The 20094-nt window shown below is 62.0% G+C and overlaps 2 protein-coding genes across 9 annotated transcripts in view; one reads left to right on the forward strand and one right to left on the reverse strand.

The window, feature by feature from the left end:
• On the forward strand, positions 1–2800 carry Rpl10a (ribosomal protein L10a). The gene is made up of 6 exons (XM_005389557.2): positions 1–107; positions 333–407; positions 492–572; positions 793–941; positions 2290–2462; positions 2598–2800. Exons 1-6 carry the CDS (start codon positions 103–105, stop codon positions 2766–2768), a joined length of 654 nt encoding a protein of 217 aa, XP_005389614.1. The 5' UTR covers positions 1–102; the 3' UTR covers positions 2769–2800.
• Positions 2801–4547: 1747 nt separating this feature from the next.
• Positions 4548–20094, reverse strand: part of Tead3 (TEA domain family member 3) — a 17421-nt gene continuing 1874 nt past the window's right edge. Inside the window, exons 1-13 of one of the 8 annotated variants that reach the window (XM_013516914.1) lie at positions 19673–19736; positions 12569–12820; positions 11200–11264; positions 9341–9403; positions 8625–8636; positions 7393–7530; positions 7266–7315; positions 6897–6958; positions 6301–6434; positions 6043–6216; positions 5816–5956; positions 5584–5736; positions 4548–5517 (exon numbers count right to left, since the gene is read on the reverse strand). In XM_013516914.1, the coding sequence (XP_013372368.1) occupies positions 5404–5517; positions 5584–5736; positions 5816–5956; positions 6043–6216; positions 6301–6434; positions 6897–6958; positions 7266–7315; positions 7393–7530; positions 8625–8636; positions 9341–9403; positions 11200–11264; positions 12569–12820; positions 19673–19721 (1407 nt within the window). In that variant the 5' untranslated portion in view covers positions 19722–19736 and the 3' untranslated portion in view covers positions 4548–5403. Of the gene's footprint in view, positions 5518–5583; positions 5737–5815; positions 5957–6042; positions 6217–6300; positions 6435–6896; positions 6959–7265; positions 7316–7392; positions 7531–8624; positions 8637–9111; positions 9175–9340; positions 9404–11199; positions 11265–12568; positions 12821–18386; positions 19740–20094 lie in introns of those variants that run through there. The other 7 variants (XM_005389559.2, XM_013516912.1, XM_013516911.1 and 4 more) reach the window with 7 other exon arrangements.

Genomic DNA, 20094 nt, shown 5'->3' on the forward strand with positions numbered 1-20094 from the left:
TAGTCCGCGGGAACAGGGACTTTCTCGCGAGAGCAAGGCCATTATTTCTGCGCATGCGCGAGACTCCTAATTTCTTTTCCGGTTACCGCAGCGCAAGGAATCATGAGGTACCTTAACGTTAACGCGCTATCCGTGTCCATCTGCGCTTGTAGGTGTCCTACCGGGAGTTCAGACGCCAGCGAGATAATGCTTGCACTGGATCGGTCCCTGCGGGTCTCTTTCCCGGCGTGTTCTGGGTCTCCGTCTCCTGACACGGTGCCCGGAGGTCGCGGGGCGGGGAAGGGTGGCTGGGCGGCGGGCCGGCCCTGAGCGCTCCGGCTTCTCCTTTGCAGCAGCAAAGTCTCCCGCGACACCCTGTACGAGGCGGTGCGCGAGGTCCTGCACGGGAACCAGCGCAAGCGCCGGAAGTAAGCGGGGCGTGCGGGGCGGCGGGGCGCGCGGGCAGGGGCCGGCGCGGGCGGCTCGGGGACGGCGCTGCTTCCTTCCCGCAGGTTCCTGGAGACCGTGGAGCTGCAGATCAGCCTGAAGAACTACGACCCCCAGAAGGACAAGCGCTTCTCGGGCACCGTCAGGTTGGCAGCGCTGCGCCCCGCGCGTGCGCAGTGGTGCGCGGACCCGCACCCTGGGTCGTAAAACAAGAGGGGAGGCGTGGGGAGGCCTCGGCCGAGCCCGCCGCCCAGCCTGAGAAGCCAGGCTGGCGCAGGTGACGACGCCCCGGTAAGGCTCGCGCCCGCGACCCGCGCGCTCCCCGCCGCCGCCCGGCCTGACCCCCCGCCCGGCCCCCGCCCGCAGGCTGAAGTCCACGCCGCGCCCCAAGTTCTCCGTGTGCGTCCTGGGCGACCAGCAGCACTGCGACGAGGCCAAGGCCGTGGACATCCCGCACATGGACATCGAGGCGCTGAAGAAGCTCAACAAGAACAAGAAGCTGGTCAAGAAGCTGGGTGGGTGCGGCGGCGGGGCAGGCGGGCCTCCCCGGAGCGGCCTTCCGGGATGGGGACCGGGGGCCGAACCCCGGGTCCCAGGCGCTGTGCGCTGAGCTGCGCAGGTTTGGCCTGAGCTTGCGATCGTCCTCCCTCAGCCTCCCAGGGCGCTGGGAGACACAGGTGTGCGCCGCTTGGATTTTTAAAAACGAGCGGCAGCTGGTGTGGGTGGTGCGCGCCTGTCATCTAAGCGCTTGGGAGGCTGAGCCAGGGGGGTTGCAGTCCCAGGCCAGCCTGGGCTACATGTGGAGACCATGTGTCCAAAAAGGGTGGTAGAGTGAGCTGTAAGTTAGCCCAAGTGATACTTTTTTTACAAGTTTCATGAAACAGGGTTTTAGGATTATAATACCGTGCAAAAAAGCCTTAGGGCTAATCTCTGGTACCACAGGAAAAAAGTAAAGTTTGATCTTGAAGTATTTTCTTGGTGGTTGTGCTTTGTAAAGGGCGAGGCCAAACTTTGCACAGGTGCAGCTTTTGCGGGTCACCCCACTCAAGGTAGTGAGGGACACAGTAACGTGTGGAAGACAGGTCAGTTGAGTTTAGGTCCCCTGGCCCGTGCTGAGAGTGGGCATTTCTGTGTACTAGTTTGGTTTTGGTCTTTAACGTGGTCTGCGCAGTGGTATCGGGTCCCCTGTTGTCATGGCCAAGGCCCCCAGCTGGGGAGTGAGGTGGACCTGAGCCGGGGCAGTGTGGGCCGGAGCGCGCCGTGCTCTCTGTACCACTTGCGGGTCACTAGCATCTTAGGCTGGGGTTCAGGACATGCGAGCCCGGAGGCAGAGCCACAAACGGCGTGTGTGTGGAAGTAACCACTTGAAAAGACTGGCAGGTAAATCCCAGCTGCTGAGGTGGCTGAGGCAGGAGGGTAGCAGGTTTCAAGTCCAGCCCTGGGCAATGTAGCAGAATCTTTGTCTTTTTTTTTTTTTTTGGTCTTTTTTTGGTTTTTCTTCGGTACCGGGAACCAAACTCAAGATCTTGCGCTTGCCAGGCAGGCACTTTGCTGCTGAGCTAAATCGCCAGCCCCTATTATTCCTTTTTTTGTTTGTTTGTTTTTGGTTTTTGGTTTTTTTTTTCCGGGAACGGGAATCAAACTCACGACGTTGCACTTGCCAGGCAGGCGCTGTGCCACTGAGCTAAATCCCCAGCCATTTTCTTGTCTTAAAATAGATGAGGGTGCAGCTCATTTCTCCCTGGGATTAGTCCCCAATACTTAAAATCCCGTTCCTAGACGTGGGGGGAGGTCATTTCTGTTGGCTCCGTGCTGTTCTGGCCCTAGCTGCGTCCTAAGCACCCATTGTGTATGTTGTTCCAGCCAAGAAGTACGATGCGTTTCTCGCCTCTGAGTCTCTGATCAAGCAGATCCCCCGCATCCTGGGACCTGGCCTCAACAAGGCTGGCAAGTTCCCCTCCCTGCTGACCCACAACGAAAACATGGTGGCCAAAGTGGATGAGGTGAAGTCCACCATCAAGTTCCAGATGAAGAAGGTAGGGAGTGGTGTGGGAGCCCTGGTGCACGTCTTGTGGACAGGGATGTTGGTTTGACTGTTGGCCTGGGTCGCTGGGGAGGTGGGATAGGCCCTGTGCCATCCCGACCCAACCTGACCCTGCCCCTCTGCCCAGGTCCTGTGTCTGGCTGTGGCGGTTGGTCACGTGAAGATGACAGATGATGAGCTTGTGTACAACATCCACCTGGCCGTCAACTTCCTCGTGTCATTGCTCAAGAAGAACTGGCAGAATGTCCGGGCCCTGTACATCAAGAGCACCATGGGCAAGCCCCAGCGCCTGTACTAGGGTGCATCCTAATAAACGCCCGTGCCACCGCCCCCTCGGGCCTGTCTGTCTGATTGGGGTGGTGGTGTGTTGTGAGCTGGGACCCACGGGGTTGGTGGCAGCCTTGTGTGGTTTGTCACTGGCGATGGGCACTTGGGTGCCACAGCTAGAGGGCAGCCTATGCCGAGACTCAGGCAGTTCCCTCTGATCTCTTGCATGAGTGTGACGGTGGGGCAGAGAGACAACATGCAGCTTTTGCGGAGCCCTGGGGGAAGCTGAGGGCCAGGGCTTCCTGTTGGCCCAGCCGTGAAAGAGCGGCAGGACCTTCACAGGGAAGGTGTTGGTTTGTAACCTCCAGTGGCGCCTCCATTCATAAACTGGATTCTGTGATTCTGGTCACAAACTGATGTGGACGAGGACTGAATCAAATTCAACCGTTAGGTTCAGTGTCCACCTTATGGGAGTTTGAGGCTGTCATCCAGTTTGCTGCCCAGGTTTGTGGAGAGTCGAGTTCGGGAACCAAGGTGGCAACTTTTCATGTGTGTGTCAAGGGTCCTTGGGGCTTACGGGCACCCCGAAGTGTGAGGGGATCGGTCAGTGTCGGGAGATGGGGTATGCAGACAGGTACAGTGTGGGTTTTCTTGTCTTTTGAGGCAGGGTCTCACTACGTAGTTTAGACTGGCCTTGAGCTCACTTTGTAGCTTAGCCGTTCTCAAACCTGCAACGATCCTCCTGCCCAAGTGCTGGGATTACAGGTGTGTGCCAGCACACCCAGCTGCAGCATACAGCATGGTGACAGAGGGGCTGTTGATGCTGCCTTGTGGGGGACAGCAGTGCATGCCGTGGCTGGAAACCCTTCACCCCATCCCACCTGGCTTTCTGAGGCTGTGTTGGGTTCCCACCTGCAGCACCCAGTGCTGGAACTGGCTTTGGAGTCGGGCGGAATGCCTATTGGTCTAACCTCTGGTGGAGATCCGCTTTGCTGAACCTTGGTGAACAGGGACTATGTCCTTCTAAGTTGTTTTGGGGGAGCGGGGTCTGAGTTGCTTGGGCTGATCCTAGACTCCTGGGCTCCAGCAGTCCTGCCTCAGCCTCCCTGCTGGATGGGACTAGAGGAGTGCCGCCACGTGTGACCTGCTTTATACTAGGTAAAAGGCTAACTGTAAAGGTGGTGTTTCAGAGATGCTGCCCTTGTCAAAAACAACTAGTGAAGCCTCAGTAGTGGGATTTCCCCTGAGCTTCAGCTTTCTGTGTAACAGCGAGCAAGGGGACAGGCCAGGTTAGCTGCCATGGTCCCTCGGGCTGTTCGGACTTCCAAGTCCCACGAACTTGGCAGTCAGAAGTACTGTGTAGGTGAAGTGCACTTTTCTGCAGGCGGTGGGCCCCACCCTGACCGGTTTCTCAGAGTGGAGGCTAAGTACAGGGAAACGCACTTCCCTTCCTAGGTCCTTCTCCTGTCCTGTCTCCAGCGACAGAACAAGGTCCCTCTTCATGCAGTGGACCAAGGCAGAAGGCCGCTGGTTGACGGGGTGCCGGGCGGGATTCCGGCCAGGAGCTGGCTGCAAGGAGTCCTGTGCAGCCCGGGCCAGGGGTCTGGAATACTGGGCTGTAAAACAGAAGTACTGGTTTTCCGTTTCAGGTAGGATTTTTTCAGGATTTCTAGTGTTGTAGAGGGACCCTGCTCACTTACACCCCTGTCCTGGGGGTGGATGCTGCCTAGGTCCTGACCCACTTGGTGACAGCCCTGGGCCCCAAATTACCCGGCCGCATCTGCAATAGAGGGGAGCTTCGCGTTCAGAGGTCTTGAAAAGGTGGTGACTTACCCACAAATAATTTTAATTTCTTGCTGGGGCAGGTCTTGGTTCCTGCCCCAAGCCACATTTACAGTATAACCCATCACAGCGGATTTAGAAAGTACACAAAAAATACATATATATATAACACATTATAAAACCTAGGTGGGGTGTGGCGGTGGCCCGAGCCATAGGCAGTCGGTGCAGGAAGCGGGCAGGTGGGCGGGAGGGGCACAATACTTCATGTGGATCCAGTGCCCAGAGGCAGCTGGGGATGGGCCAGCCCGGACCTGGTGCCAAGAAGGCGCTGCAGGGGTCCAGTGGCCCTCAGCGTACTAGGTCTGGGGGGCTGAAGCCTGGCTGGGATGGAGGTGGGACGAGCTCAGGCTCTGCTCCACCTGGGCCCCTTTCTGTGAGGGGCCGGCTCTGGAGGGCACGTGGGCCCAGCCACGGTGGGCATCAGGAGCCGCCGCTGCGCTCCCGTCCCTGGTACGGCTGCTGCGAGGCCACCCCTGCTCCGGAGGTAGTGGAACCTGGGCCCCAGGTGGCCCTGCCTTGTCTCAACTCTCCTGGTCCTCTGCAAGCTGCCTGCCTCAGCCTCCATCCTGCCTCCCCTGCCACCACACTCCCTGCAGCCAGGGGCCAGCACTGACGCCTGAAGGCGTCTTCCGCCCCCGCCTCGGAGGTCACTGCAGGGCTGGGTGGTGGCCGGGCAGCGCCTGCCACTGAGCCCCTCTGCTCCCACAGCCAAAGCGCACAACAGCGGCAGGGTGGGGCGGCGTGTCCTCAGCCCGGGCGCCTGGCAGTGCCGGGCAAGCGCGTGGCAGGCGCGCGTCCCGCGTCCTGGGGGCACACAGCAGCCCCTAGTCTTTGATGAGCTTGTACACGTGGTGTTGGGCACCGTGCTCGCTGGTGGAGACTTCGAAGACGAAGGCGATGACCAGCAGGGTCTCCTGGGAGTCCCGGTTCGTGACCACCTGGGGGGCGGAGAGGGGTCAGCCTCGGCCGGGCGCCCGCCCCCAGCCGGCCCGCGCGGCGCGCACCTGCAGGATGGTGAAGTTCTCCAGCACGCTGTTCATCATGTACTTCTCGGGCAGGTGCTTGAGCTTGTGGATGAAGTTGATCATGTACTCGCACATGGGCGAGCGGTGGATGCGGTACACGAAGCGGCCGTTCTCCAGCCGGGCGTACTCCGTCTGGGGCAGCCGGGAGGGGGGTCACCGGCCTGCCGTGCCCGGGCCCTAAAGCCACCCGCCTGCCCTCGCTCCCACTCACCTCCACCTTCTCCACCACCTGCTTGCCGAAGGAGCACACCTTGGTGGAGACGCTGATGGTCATGCTGTCAGCGGAGCTGTACTGGGAGCTGACCCCGTAGAAGGCCCCGGGCCCCTCCTGGATGGTGCTGTTGAGGTCGGCCTGCGGGGACAGCAGTGTGGGTGTCGGCGCGCGGCCGGGAGGGTCCCGGGCGCCTGGGCGGGGTGCTTCCAGAGGGGAGGGCTCACCCAGAACTTGACGAGGAAGAAGGCGTTGGGGGGCCCCTTCTCGTAGAGCTCCTTCAGCCCGCCCTTCTTCTCGGGGAACTTGTCGTAGATCTGGCGCACGTCCACGGCCTCCAGCGGCGGGTCGGAGAAGGCGGGGTTGGTCTGGCCGATGTGCACGAACAGGTGTTTGCTGTACTGTGGGGAGGGCCAGGCGGGGTCAGGGCTGCGGGCACGGCGGCCCCGGGCCCCGGCGTGCCATTCCCGCCCCCTGCACGTTACCGTGTCGGGGTCGCGCTGCACCTCCATGAAAGCCGAGTACTCCAGGAGCCGCAGGCGGGAGGAGGCGATGGTCCGGTCCTGCCACGCCGGCACGGAGGCAGCGGCTGGGGGGAGCGGGGCCAGGGGCTCGTAACCTGGGAGGGCGAGACGGGTCCCCGCAAAGTGGCCCTGCCTGCCTGGCGCCTTGGTACTGACTTGACAAGGGGGCCATCCTGCAGCAGGGACGTGGGCTGGATTCTCACTCGCCTAGCTGGAGCGTTTGCGCAGGACAAACCTGCACAGCCAAGAAGGTGGACCAAGCAGTACACGACAGCGCGAATGTTCCTTGGGTCACCAGTAACGTGCGCTCCGCAAACACAGAAAAGGGACCAAGACCATTACCCAGAATCCTACCACCTACAGAGACTGAAGCCCTGCCAAGACTTTGGCTTCTGTCTCCGGGGAGCTCTCCGTCCACACATCAATACACGGCGTGGCGGTGCGCACTCAGCTGTGCGTACGCGCTACAGTTTCCTGCTAGCGCTGGGAGCCACACCGCTCAGCCCAACCCCGGTGGCTGCCACTGCCCCCCGGGGCCCAGCGGAGGGGACACCTACTGTTGAGTGTCGGCGGCAGGGGCGGCTGGACGGGGTAGGCTGGCTGTGCGAAGGGCTTGATGCTGCGGATGAGCACAGCAAAGTTAGGGGGCCCTTGCGCCCACAGGACGGCAGCTGCAGCCCTCCCGCACCCTTCATCTTTAACTTCCCGGGAGCCCGGCTTCGGTGAAACGGATGTGCACAGCCGCCTGCACTTCCGCCCGGCCCCAAGATGCTGTTCCTTACAGCCTGAGAATCCGAGGGCCAGGCGGTCGGGACGCTGGTGGGGTGGAGGCGCCGCAGGGCCCGAGCTCCCCTGCTGTGCCCTCCCGCCTCATTGCAGCACGGATGGGGTCCGGGGTGCGGGAGGATGGGGAGCCCGGTACTCACTCCTGAGAGGGTCCAGGCTGCTGTCCCAGGAGGGGGGCGCTGCTCCAGAACTGCAGAGGGGACAAAGCCAGGCCCTCAGGACCCCCGCCCTGCCCAACTCCGCCCTCCCCCTCGCGCCGGGGCCTACCCTGGAGGATGCGGAGAAGACGGCCTGTGGCAGTGGTGAGGGTGGGCTGAACTTGTTCTGCAGGACGCTGGCAGACACGATCTGGGCTGAGGACATGGACGCCATGCTCTGGAGGGCTTTGTCCTTGGAGACCTGGTCCTGGGACACGAGCGCCCTGTGAGACCCCTGGGGTCCAGCCCTACCCCCGGGTCCAGCCTCTGTGTTCTCACCCACAGCCAGGATCCGCAGTTAAAGAGACCCGCTTCACTCTGTGACCCATATGGCCATCCCTGGTCTCTATGGGGACCGGTTCCGGGATCCCTGGCCACCTGAACATGGGTGTGTGCGTCCCTTTGTGTAAAGGGGTGCATTTGCACAGATCCCATGCCCAGGTCCTCCGCACACTTTAAAGTGTGTTAGCTTACTTACAGTGTGAACAATCGGCACTTCTGGGTGTGGTTTTTTTTGGCGGGGGGAGTAACAGGAATCGAACTCAGGACCTTCTGCTTGCCAGGCAGGCACTGTGCTGCTGAGCTATATCCCTGACCCTAGGATGTGTTTTGACCCCTCCGAGTCTCACTGTGCTGCCCAGGCTGGTCCTAAACCGCTACGCTCAAGCAACCCTCCTGCCTCAGCCTCCCCAATACCTGGGGCTAGAAGTGTGTGTCACCACACCTGGCATACATCATTTTTATATTAGATCATGCAGGGAATGACGGGAAAAATTACTAATCCATGTTTAATTCAGACAATATTTTTCAAATATTTTGGTTCTGAGCTTGGCTGGAAACAGAAGCCAACTGTATTCATTAGCACATTTCCCTGGAGGTGTGGGGTAGATGCTCAGCCTCCTGCTAAGCCCACATGAGAAACAGAAGTCTCCTGAGTCAGAAGGCCTGCATGCAGGAAGCCCACGAGTGGGATCCACATGAATGCTGGGCAAGTGACTGTATCTCATTTTTCACATATGCTGCTTTCAGCTGGGCATGGGGGGACATGTCTGTAATCCCAGCATAGAGAGGCTGAGGCAGGAGGATGGCTGTGAGTTCGAGGCCAGCCTGGACTACATAGTGAGGCTCTGTCTCAAAAGACCTGAAACAAACAAATGCTGCTTTCAAACTGTGTGTGTGTGTGTGTGTGTGTGTGTGTGTCTATGTGGGGGTGCTGCGGCTGGAACCCAGGCCAGCACTGAGCTACTCTGCCCGTGGAAGCCACCCTGGTGCCACCCGTCCTGGGAGGACAGTGCTACTTACCAGGTTCATGGCCTGTGGAGGAAGGGGAGGGTGGGTTAGAAGAGATACAGAGGGTCTGCCGCTGGGGACCTCTGCCCACGCCCACCCGCTCTCAGCTCCTGGGACCCCCTCCCAGGTGCGCCTGCCGGTGGGGTGCCCTGGCCCGGGCGGCTGGGGTACGGGACAGCACACAGCCACCATGGGACCCCAACTCAGATCCTCGGCCACAGGGCAGATGGCTGGGGACCAGCGTGGCCACCTCTACAGCCCTGGCAGGCGACGCCCTGCGCCTCCTCCTGTCTCCGAGTCCCCATGCAAGCAGCAGGCAGCAGGCAGCAGGAAGGAGGCGAAGGAAAGCGGAGAGGAGGGGCGTGGCGCCCCGCACGGCCCTGTCTCCCCACTGTGGGCCCGGGAACCCGGTGCTCCCTGCTGGCACCTGCGCCTCTGGGACCCCCAGGCCTGGGCCCGAAGGCGCGGGCTGGGCCAGGCTGGGCGCAGGGTCCCCTACCTTCAGCTTGGACTGAATCTCCCGAGATTTCCGCCTGGCTAGAACCTGCAAGTGGCTAGAGACCTGGAGAGAGAGAGAGAGAGAGACAGAAAGAACAGGAGGAGAGGACAGGTCCAGCCAGAAGCGGCACAGAGGGCTGGACAGGAGCTGAGGCAGAGGCCCGAGCCGTGCGGAGAGCAGCGGGGGCGCCCGGAAGGAGCCCGAGGCCGCGGGCAGGCGCCCAACATACCTTGATGCCAACCTGGTACTCGCGCACCTTCTTCCGAGCTAGAACCTGTATGTGGCTGGACACCTAGGGGCCGCCCCACGCCCCGCCAGAGAGGAAAACAGACAGTGAGGAGGCACAGCCACGGGGCGGCCCGGGCCAAGGAGCACTCCAGCCCTTATCTCTGGGGGGCCAACGGAAACGGGGCCCCGGGGGTGGCCCCCTCTTGGCACCGCCGTTTCTGCCCTCTTCTCGGCCTTGTAACCACCACATACAGTTGTCTAAGCTGTTCACTGCACAAGGCCACCCGGCCCAGAGGGTACCAGTGACAGCTGAAATCCAGCCTCGGTTCTGCTGGCCAACCTATGTGTCCTGGTACAGAGCAAGGGCAAGTCTAAGAAGGGGAGACTGTTATCACTGGTGCCCTCCAAGGAGACACCATTTTTTAATGGGCACTGCAGGGCCTGGCTGAGGCTCCTGTTGGCCAGGAGCTTCCACAGCAAGGCTGCCCCATCCTCCTGCCAGCCTGAGGGTCCCTGCCTGGTCCTGCGCGTCCCACCCCACAGCTGCCTCCTCCAACACCATGCTGCCCCTGAGGAGGCGTGCAGCAGCTGCCCCAGGCCACCTTCTTTCCCAGCAGCCTTCTCCCTGCAGCCCAAGCCAATATGGCTGACCTCTGACCTTGAGCCCGGACCGGAAGCAGCACCCTGCTGCCTGGATCAGCCATAGCTGTGGGCTTCCTGTGCAAGCTGGGTTTATCCCCAGACACAGCTTCTTTTTTTCTTTTTCATCACAGCCTGACAGTTATGATGTAAATTATGCTGAGAGCCCAGAAGCCACAGGTGGGGACTTATGTCCAGCACAACTACTGATGACTTTGTGCCCACAGAATATTCATGCCTGGGACCCAAGTTCTACCTGACACTCTCCACAGATGGCTTCATGGGCTCCTTTGCCTTTTTTTTTTTTTTTTTTCTTTTTTGAGAAAGGATCTCACTATGCAGCCCAGGCTGGCTTTAAACTCATGGTAATCCTCCCGCCTCAGCCTCTGGAGTGCTGGGATTATAGGCATGCACCACTATGCCCAGTTTATTTGATTTTTACAGCAATTTTAAGTAGTAGGTTCAAATATTATCTCTGACTTACAGATGATGAAACTGAAACAGAGAGGTTACACAACTTATTTAATGTCACACAGCCGGATGCTGGAGCCAGGATTTAAACCTGGGCCCCACCTACTTCACCATCAAGCTATTCTCCCAGGACGTTTTCAGACCCTTAGGCCTGAGGGGGCATCTCCAAGTGGCTAGCTCTGGGACATCTGAAAGTCACAAGCGGCTTCCTATCAATGTAGTATTTAGCCGTTTGTCAACATGGAAGCATTACAGGTGGTGTTTATTTTTGGACTGGGATTAAACCCAGGTCCTTTGCGCTGAGCTACACTCAGCCCTATTTTATTTATTTGGTTTTTTTTGTTTGTTTTTCGTTTTTCTTCCGGTACCGGGAATTGAACTCACGACCTTGCGCTTGCCAGGCAGGCACTTTGCTGCTGAGCTAAATCCCCAGCCCCCCCTATTTTATTTATTTTGAGACAAGGTCTCACTAATTCGGTAAGTTGCCCAAGCTGGGCTTGAACTTGCAACCCTCCTGCCTCAGCCTCCAGAGTGCTAGGATTATAGGCCTGCGGCACCATGCCCAGTCTGGGTTAGATTCGTGTCTGCTTGGCAATGCCCTGCACATGCCCCATCTCAGCCGCTTTGCCCTGCTGCACTCTGTCTGTTGTCTCTCTTCCTGTGAGCAGACACCCAGGGCAGGATTGGGTACCTGCTGCAAAGGCCGCTGGGGCGGGGGTGGCAGCATGAAAAGCACGCACCGGCTCCTACCTGCTTCCTGGTCCGCGTCTTCCCGGTCCTCAGTTTGATGTAGCGGGCGATGAGCTCATTCCGACCTAGAGCAGATGAGAGAACGTTAGGGTTGGGGCGGCAGAGGCCTGGGACCCAGTGCAGCTCGCTGCACCCCAGTTCCACACACTGCTCCCTCACAGCCTGTAGGGCCTGAGGATGCTGCTCGGAGACGGAGGGCCGTGGAGGGGAAGACAGGGTGGCTGGAAGGCGGGCGCCCCCAGCCCCTGCCGTGCTTCCTTCCGGGGCCACCCAGAAGGGGCAGGGACGTCCAGCGTGTGTCCCCACGTTGGTCTGTAAGTGATCTGGGTGCGTCCCCTCCCTCCGGTGGTGAAGGAGGACAGACAGACAGATGGATGGAAGGACTGAAGGGAGGGAGGGAGAGACACACAGCCTCCAACTGTCTCCTGCCCTGCAGCCTGTTACTGCGTCACCCTGTCCTTGCGCCTGCCCCCCAGCCCCGTGTCGCCCACCCAGCAAGAGTGGAGCCAGTGCATCACCATGGCTCCTCTGGGAGCCCAGGCCCCCTGGGGGTCCGGGTGGGGGCTCAGGGACACAAGGCCAGGTGTATGTCTGCACCCTCAAGTCCCACAACCCTCGGCCTCCCCAGAACAGCCACATTCTCCAGATGCCTCTCCAGTGACAGAGCTGGGGCCCACTGCCCCTCCCTCCCCACCCCCTCCCCGCCCCGTCTAAAAATACCCAGCGGGGCTGCCCCCGCCGTGTGGAAGCACCGGGGACAGTGGTCCCTGCCCCGTGGAGGAGGGGGCTGGGGGCTGAGGACAGGTGACACATGGGCACGGCAGGCCCTGCCAGGGCAGGCCTCAGGCTGTCACAGAGGGCCGCGGCTGGGGCTGGCGCGCACCAGGCCGAGAAGTCAAGTTTTGCCCGCACGCAGCTCGGGGGCGCCTTCACACTGCACGAGAGGGCACCGTCCCTTCTGGGCGTGGGGAAACGGGAGTGGGGGAGGGGTCTGGGGGACAGGGGGACAAGCCCCGTGTCCCTCCAGTGCTCCTCTGACCGCAGGCAGGCCCTGGAGGGCGCCAGGCTGGGGGCCCGCACCCCAGGCCTCAGCCCAGGAGTTCCTCCCACAGCCTTGGGGGCAGAGACCCTTCGGGCCTGGCCTGCAGCGCATGGCGCTGACCCAGTTTCCTGGCCCACTGAGTCACCCCGAAACCTCCAGGCCCAGGCCGGGGCAGGCGGGGTGAGAGGTGCGGGCCGCCCAGCTTGTTTGTGAGGCAGCCCCGACCCAGCCTCGCACGCCCGGACTCGCCCGCGCTGGCCGGCAGCCAGGACGTCACCCAACTGGTTGGGCAGGGGCAGGGGCGGGCAGGGCGTCCGCCTCACGCACCGTACATCTTGCCCTCGTCCGACAGGATGATCTTGCGGCGGCCGCAGGGCGGGTAGATGGCCAGGGCCTCCTGGAAGCTCTGCTCGATGTCCGGGCTCCACACGCCCTCTGCGTCGTTGTCCAACCCCTTGTCCAGGCCCTCGGGCCCATCCTCCCGGGGCTCCCCGGGGCTGCCGCTGGCGCTCCAGCTGTTGGACGCTATTGTGCTGGTTGCTCTGGGCTCCGGGCCTGAGCCCACGGGGCAGCCTGAGCCTGGGGACAGATGCAGGGGGTTAGGCCATGGTCCCCACCGCCCAACACTGCCTCTGGACCTTGGTCCCTACTGCTGGGGTGACCCCAGAGTGGGATACAGAAGGCCCGAGCTGTGTGACCCCGGGTGAGCCACTTAACCTCTCTGAGCCCCTGTGCTGTAAAATGAGTTAGGGTCTGCAGGGGTTGTGAGTTAAGCCTCAGCTACAATGCCTGGCTCCTGACACGCAAAGAACGGAAGTCGAAGAGACCAAGAGCAGCCGCGAGGACACCAAGGCCCTGGGTCAGCACAGCACGGGTCGGAAAGCACCCGGGTCATTCGGCCCTCACCCCACAGAAGCAAGGAAGGCAAAGGTGATGCCCACTATTCAGATGAGGGAAACTGAGGCCCACGGGTCACACAGAGCCACCAGGATGAGCAGAGAAAGGAACACAGGGCCAGGGCCAGGGCCCGGTGACTGCAGCTCTCGGAGGGGCCCTTGGTGCTCAGCCACCAGCAAGGCCCAGATCTCCACCCAGGGACCCGCTGGGGACCCTTCCTTCGTGACCCCGCACCAATGCAGCCCTGCCCAGGATGGCTTCACCTGCCTAGAGGTAACCCAGCCACGGCCACACTCAACCCCCAGCGCGGCGGCTGGCACCCACTTCCGGTCCCACACCTCGGCGGCCCCACTGCAGCCCATAAACCACCCACAGCCTCCCTGGCGTGGCCCACGCTGCACAGGCCAGGGCTCTGCACGCGAGGTCCCTGCTCTGCCAGGCTTGGACCACACCCAGCGATGCTCCAGCCCCCCGGACCCACAGCAGGAGACGCAGGGACTGGGTGGGTGGGTGGGGACCTCGTGAGAAGCCATGGATGGGGGCATGAGCCCCAGGTCTTCTGAATGGGGGGGCTTCTCCCCAGGTGCCTCCTGCTTGCCTGGGGAGTCCTGAGAGCATCAGTAACGGAGCAGGGTGGGGAGGCCCTCAGGGTCTTGGGGTCAGAGGGTCAGGTACGATACGACTACTAACAACGCTGCCAAATGGCAGGAAGGTTCTAGGATTTTACACACATTCATTTAATTCTCAGTAGCTGGGAGTGATCACACACACCTGTAATCCCAGCACTCCAGAGGCTGAGGCAGGAGGATTGCCTGGAGTGTGAAGCCAGCCTTTCCTACATAATGAATTCAAGGGCAGCCTGAACTACACAGTGAGTGTCTGTCTTGAAAAAAAAAAGAAAAAGAAAAAGAAAAAGAAAAATCTTCCCAATAAACCCATGAGTGCTATTATTAGTTCTACTTTACAGAGGAGGACATCAAGCAACAGAAGGGACGAAGCAACTTGCCCAAGGACACACAGCAAGTAGGGCTAGGGCTGGTTCTGAACCCAGCTCTCTGGCTCAGTCTCTGAACCAAGGAAGGCCAAAGAGGGGAGGCTGGCACCCTTGCCACCTGGGCTAAGAAAAGAGGCCGGCTCCCAAGACGACACCCGAGTCTGCTCTGCGGAGTTCAGCCCCGGGTCCCCTAGGCCCCCCGAGACCTGCTCAGCTGGTGGGGCTGAGGGTTCAAGAACCCCATACTGCTTTGCACCCCAGCCTGTGCAGCCTGCCCGCCAGGGCCGCAGGGGCCAGAGCCCCATCCCCAAGCGAACGCCTGGAATGGAAACGAGGCTCACTGGGGGACGGTCCGCGCTGGGGGCTGTCAGAGGAGAGAACCAGGGGCTGCCTGGGCTTCACCCTGAGCTTCTCCCAGCTGCCCTTCACCCACTTTGCCCACTGCTCTTCGGACCTCCCTCAGAGTGTCAGGGCCGCGCTCGGGGGTACCCCAGCAGCCCCAACCTCCAAAGCAGCGTGCTGTCTCCCCAGGTCCTCCGAGCCCCTCACAGCCCGGCCCCCCTGCAGGGTGATGTCAGCCCTGCCCCGCCCCCCGCGGGAGCGCTGTGGCCAAATATGGCGAACAGAGCGGAGCGGAGCGGACAGACAGCGGGCGGGGCGGCCAGCTGGGGAGGGGGAGGGGAGGGGAGGGGAGGGGGAGGGGAGCCCCCAGGACCGCAAGTCCTGTCGCGGAGAGTGAGACCCTGCCCTCTCGCTGGCTCCCCGGCACCCGCAAGACGGGCTTTCCAGGAATCCCCTTGGGCACAGAGCTGCCCACACAAGGGCCCACAGGTGGTACCCCCAAAACACAGTCCTGCCCGGCAGCGCACATGTGCAGCGCTGCATTTGTCCCCAAGCCTGCCTCCCACGTGGTGATCGCAGCTGCCCGAGGCCGCGGGGCCCGCCTCTGACAGCAGCACTCAGCAGGGGCAGAGGCACTGCTGGTCTCCCAGAGCCACCGCCCTGGGGAGGGGGCAGCACACAGGCCAACCCGCCAGCCCCCAGCCCCCGCCCCCGGCCCAGGCAGGGTGACAGAGGCTGGCAGGCAGCCCGTGAGAAATCCCGAGGGTGCCGGCGGTTGCCTGGGTCAGGGGGCTTGGAGGGCGCCCACCTCCCCGTGCTGAGCCACCCAGCTGGGCCAAGGGTCACAGCTGAGACAGACAGGAGGGGACGGCCGGCCGGACAGGGAGATGGAGCCAGCCAGACAGGAGGAGTGCCAGCCGGGAGACCTCAGCAGGAAGCCACAGGGCACAGGAGGGAGCCGGGAGAAGCTGGGATGGAGCTTGGGGACTGACTCGGAGGGAGGCCGGGTCGGCCGGATGCAGGCGGGCAAAGATGGGTCCAGACCGGCGCAGATGCGGAGGCCTAGGGACGACACACACAGCAGAGGGCGGCAGGACAACACAGAGGGGGCAACGGGCAAGACAGGCAGCGGGACCAGGCGAAGGAGACACGGGGGCGAGGACAGAGAGACCTAGAGGCACAGGACGCCCGCCCGGTGCCACGGCCGCACACCTGTCCCATCTCGGACCCGCCACACCCGCGTCCGGCTCCCCAGCCCTCAGCCCCTGGGTCAGAAGAGCCACAGAGCGGTGGCAGGGGCGGGCGGGGGTGGGGGATGGCTAGAAAGGCTGGGGGAGCAGGCGCCGAGCCCTGGGGAGATAAGGGGTGCCTTGCTGCCCACCCCGCCACCCTGCGGCCAGCTCTGCCGGAAGAACTGGCTGGACAGCTCCAGGGATGGGGCAGAGTTGGGGCTGCGGCAGAAGCCCTGGCCCCCGGGTCCCCAGACGGGACTCCAGACCACCCGGCCCCATGGCTCTCTTCTGAGGGGGCTGGGGGTCGCCAGCCTGAAGTGTGGGCTCCCCCTGGGATGCCACCCTGGTAGGGGTGCAGATGGGACAAGGTGAATTGGCAGGTGGGCACCTCCCCTGCCCCATGGGAGCCGAAGATGAACGGGGGCCTTGCTGGGCCCAGCAGGCAGCCACCCCCGACCCTTGCAGGGACCCCCGCACTCCTCAAGGTGGCAGGGAGATGGCGAACCCCACAGTCCCCGGGAATTCCTGGCCCTGTCCTGGGTGTGCTGAGTCTGGGGTGAGGCATGGGGAAAGAGGGGGCCTGTGGCCTCCCCACCCCTCAGCCTTTTTCACTCCGCCCCACCGCGGCCAGCTGTTCTCCAGCTGCCAGAAGCTCCCACCCCAGGAGCGGCTGCGCTCTGTCGCCCAGGCTGGGCCCAGTAAGGGGGTGGGGATGGCGTCTGCCTCCCCCACCTCCAGCCCAAGGACCCCGAGACCCTGCCAAGCGGCCACACCCTGCCAGGCTGGGGAGGGAGGATCTTCAGGAGCAGGACCAAGATTTCTACAGGAGGAAGCAATTTGCAGAGCCCACTAGGGTGAGGGGGGCGCCTGCTTGGATGGGCTCATTAATGTGCTTCCAATTTGGGCATCAGACTCTGCCCCTCCTCCGCCCTCCACTTGGGGCGAGCGCTTCCTCAGCGAGGAATGGGGGACAGGACTCCCCCTACCCACACCTCGCCGTGGCTGCCCCTCCGAGAGCAGCTGGGGGAGAGGGCCAGGGGCCAGGGGTCAGGCCCTCTCTCTGGGACTGTCTGTCATCTGCTCCTCTGTCCCAGGTTCCCAGGGAGGGAAGCCCCCCCCCATGAATCCAGCAGGGGACAGCTGGGGGCCCTGAGTTCTTAATTACCATGTTGATGGCTCCATCTCCGGCCCCCACAGTTCCCCTGGGTCACTCACAGGGCTGCCACCAGTCCCTCAGACGCTTCTGCCCATCACATGGATCACACTGTCCTCTACAAACACGCTTCCTCCGTGCTCCTCCTGTGCCCGGACCTGTCTTACACGAGGTCTCTGCCACCGTCCTGCACATTCAGTTACCTGCACCTCTCTTTTTTCTTTACTATTTTATTTATTCATTCATTCGTTTTGAGGCAGGGTCTCCTACAGAGCCAGGCAGGCCTTGAACTCCTTACTTAAGGCTGGCCTCAAACTTTTGATCTCCCTGCCTCAGCCTCCAGAACGCTGGGATCCCAGGCATGTGCCACCACACCTGGCTTCTTTCCTGGGGGTGTTTTTTGTTCTTAATTGTATTGTGGTAAAATATACATGATATAAACCACGCCACTTAACCCAGTCTTCTGCGCGAGGCACAGTGCATTCTCTTGGTTTGTAACACTTTCCTTCTCGTCTGCGCAGATGCCCCGCACCGGGTCCCAGCCCTGCCACGCGTAGCGCATGCCCCACGCTCCCTGAGGATGTCACCCACACACGCTGATACAGTGACCACCCACAGAGCACTCTGTCACACTCACAGTTTCTTGCACACACATACACACCCACAGCCGCACACTCGGGGCAACCTTCTCAGGCTTGGTGTGACCCGCACACAGCACTCACACTCACAGCTTTCCCACCGTGCCCTGACACGGGTCACACTGTCACGGTCGGCCCTGTGGTTTACTCACACCTGGTGTCATACGCAGTCAGACCTGAAGCCGCCTCACAAGTTGTTTCACAACACACACATCAGGAGCTGTCACACCACAGCACCACGAGTTACACAGCGCTGCTTGTTCTGCCTGATGCAGTGTCACCCAACCGCGGTGCCCTTCGCACAAAGCGATGCCGTCCGAAGATACACACAGGCGCTCAGGCAGAAGCCGCCTTCACAGACGCAGCCAGTGTGATGCTCACACAGAATGTCACCGGACAATTTCTCACAAGCACGCCCAGAAGGACACACACAGAAGACTCACACGGCTTCTCATCTGAACTCACCCTACCGGGCACGCACCAGGACGCCACCGCCGCGGACGGCTTCCCGCACCTGCGTCCAGCCTCGCATGCGGTCACATGCGCGGAGGGCTCCTCTCCCACACCGTCCACCCGCACAGACCGTCCCACTCCGGCTTCTCACACACACCCAGTGTGTTCACCAGTCACACACCGTTGCACGCCTGCTTCCCTCCACTTCCTGTCCTCTGGGCCCGGCAGGGAGCACAGGAAACAATCAGCACTCTAGGAAACCCCAAGGGTGCGGCTTTGGGGACCTGCAGGGGGTGAACTCTCAGATCGTGCAGGTCCTTCAAGGGCACAGGCAGTGTCCTCTCCCCTCCACCAATACCTTCTCCTGCACAGGACTTTCCACTGGCACACGCGGAGGGAAAGACCTTGGGGACGGGGCCAAATGTGACCCACTGACCTCCAGCTCTAATCAGAGAGGCTGCTGCCTTGGCCCTAGGGCTGCCCAGCGGTGTAGGTCTGTGGAGACCTGGATCCTCAAGGTCACCTGGTGGGGGACAGGGGGCTAGGACCTCGCAGGGCAAGGGCTCCCTGTGGCTCCCAGCTCCCTGCCGCCTGGCATCACCTCCCTGCACCTGGACAGACCCGAGTGAGGAGTGGGTCAGCACCGGCAGCTTCCACACTGCGCTGTGCGGGCACCCGGGGCATCTAGGAGTGCGGGGGACGGGTGGCCACCAAGTGGCCTTGGACAGTCCCATCCCATCCAGCCCTGCCGGACACCACCGCCACTGGCTTCCGAGAGCACTTTCCCCTGTCCTTTTCTGTCGTGCTCAGCTGATGGGTGACTCCGCACACCCGCTGCTTTGTCCTGGCCGCCTTCCTTGCATCTTTCTGGGTTCCCCCACCCGAGACCCCACTGGGTTCAGGTTCTGGGCGAAGGCTCAGAGAAAAGACACCGCCACCTGAAGAGCTGTTTATTCGCAAGATAGCGAGGCCCCTCGTTCCACGCAGCTGAGGAGGGAAGCTGCGGCTGGGACCCGAGCCTTGATTTCCTCATCCTCCCCTGGGGAGCCCTCTGTCCCTGCTTTAGCCTTTCCCGCACCTTGCAGCAAGTATCACGGTGTGCAAAAGAGAGTGCGGACAGGCGCCAGGCTCACGCACAGACATGCACACGCATGTGCACATACGGCACACACTCAGAGCTCTCTTCTGCCAGCCACTGACCATTCTGCTCAGCCATGCCCCAGGCCCCAGTGCACTAATGAGCATTCACTACGGTTCCCTCCCCGGGGGCGTGGGGGCTGCCCAAGAGCCTAGACTCCCACCAGCCCAGCCGCTCTCTGAGGAGTGGCGCCCAGGGGTCCTCAGGTCCCCCCCCATCGCACAGTGCACCCTGGAAGATACAGCCGCCCGCCCTGTCCACAGCGTCAGCAGGAGCCTAAGATACTATAGATCCAGTCCTTGATGGGAGACACCTTGGGAAGGGCTCCAGGAGGGAGCCACAGTCCTCTGCTGCCCAGTCTGCCGGGAGTTCTGTTTCCCTCCTGACCCCACGCTGTCCCCAGCATTCTGGCCGCGGAGGTGTCCAAGCCCTCAGCACCCGGGTGGGACAAATGCACACAGGACTAGGCCCAGGAGAGCCGACACACTGGGCCGCCACGGCCAGCGGCCCCTCTGAGCTGTGTCCAGCCTCACCCGCATCCTCTGTGGACTGCAAGTCCAGGCCTGACCTGGTTCTGCCCCTACCTGGAGAAGGGAAGATAGGGACGGAGGCAGGGCTCCCCCAAGGCCTCATTCCCCCTTGCCTGAGGCGTCACGGGCCTGGACAGGGCCTCTCCCAGGAAAGGTGACAGAGTGGGGTCTCAATGACACCGCCTCAGGGCCTGGTTGGGCTGGAAAACAGACCCAGGCCAGCGCCCAGCCCTCCCTTCCCAAGGGGGAATAAAGGGCACGACAGACAACACGGGGACGGGGTGGAAGGGGTGCAGCGCCCAGCCACGCTCAGACCCTCCAGCGTCTAAACAAGGACCCCCGAAGCGCGGCCAGTGCCCCAAATCCAGCGCCCTCGGAGCTGGGCGCACGGGGCTTGGGCTGGGACTCGGCCCCCGCCCGACGCGGCGCTGAGCTCCAGGGGCTCGGAGCGCACGGCGGGCGGCAGCTCCGCGCCC

This window comes from Chinchilla lanigera, unplaced genomic scaffold (genome assembly GCF_000276665.1).
Source record: "Chinchilla lanigera isolate Chin_1 unplaced genomic scaffold, ChiLan1.0 scaffold00036, whole genome shotgun sequence".
Lineage (NCBI taxonomy): Eukaryota > Metazoa > Chordata > Mammalia > Rodentia > Chinchillidae > Chinchilla > Chinchilla lanigera.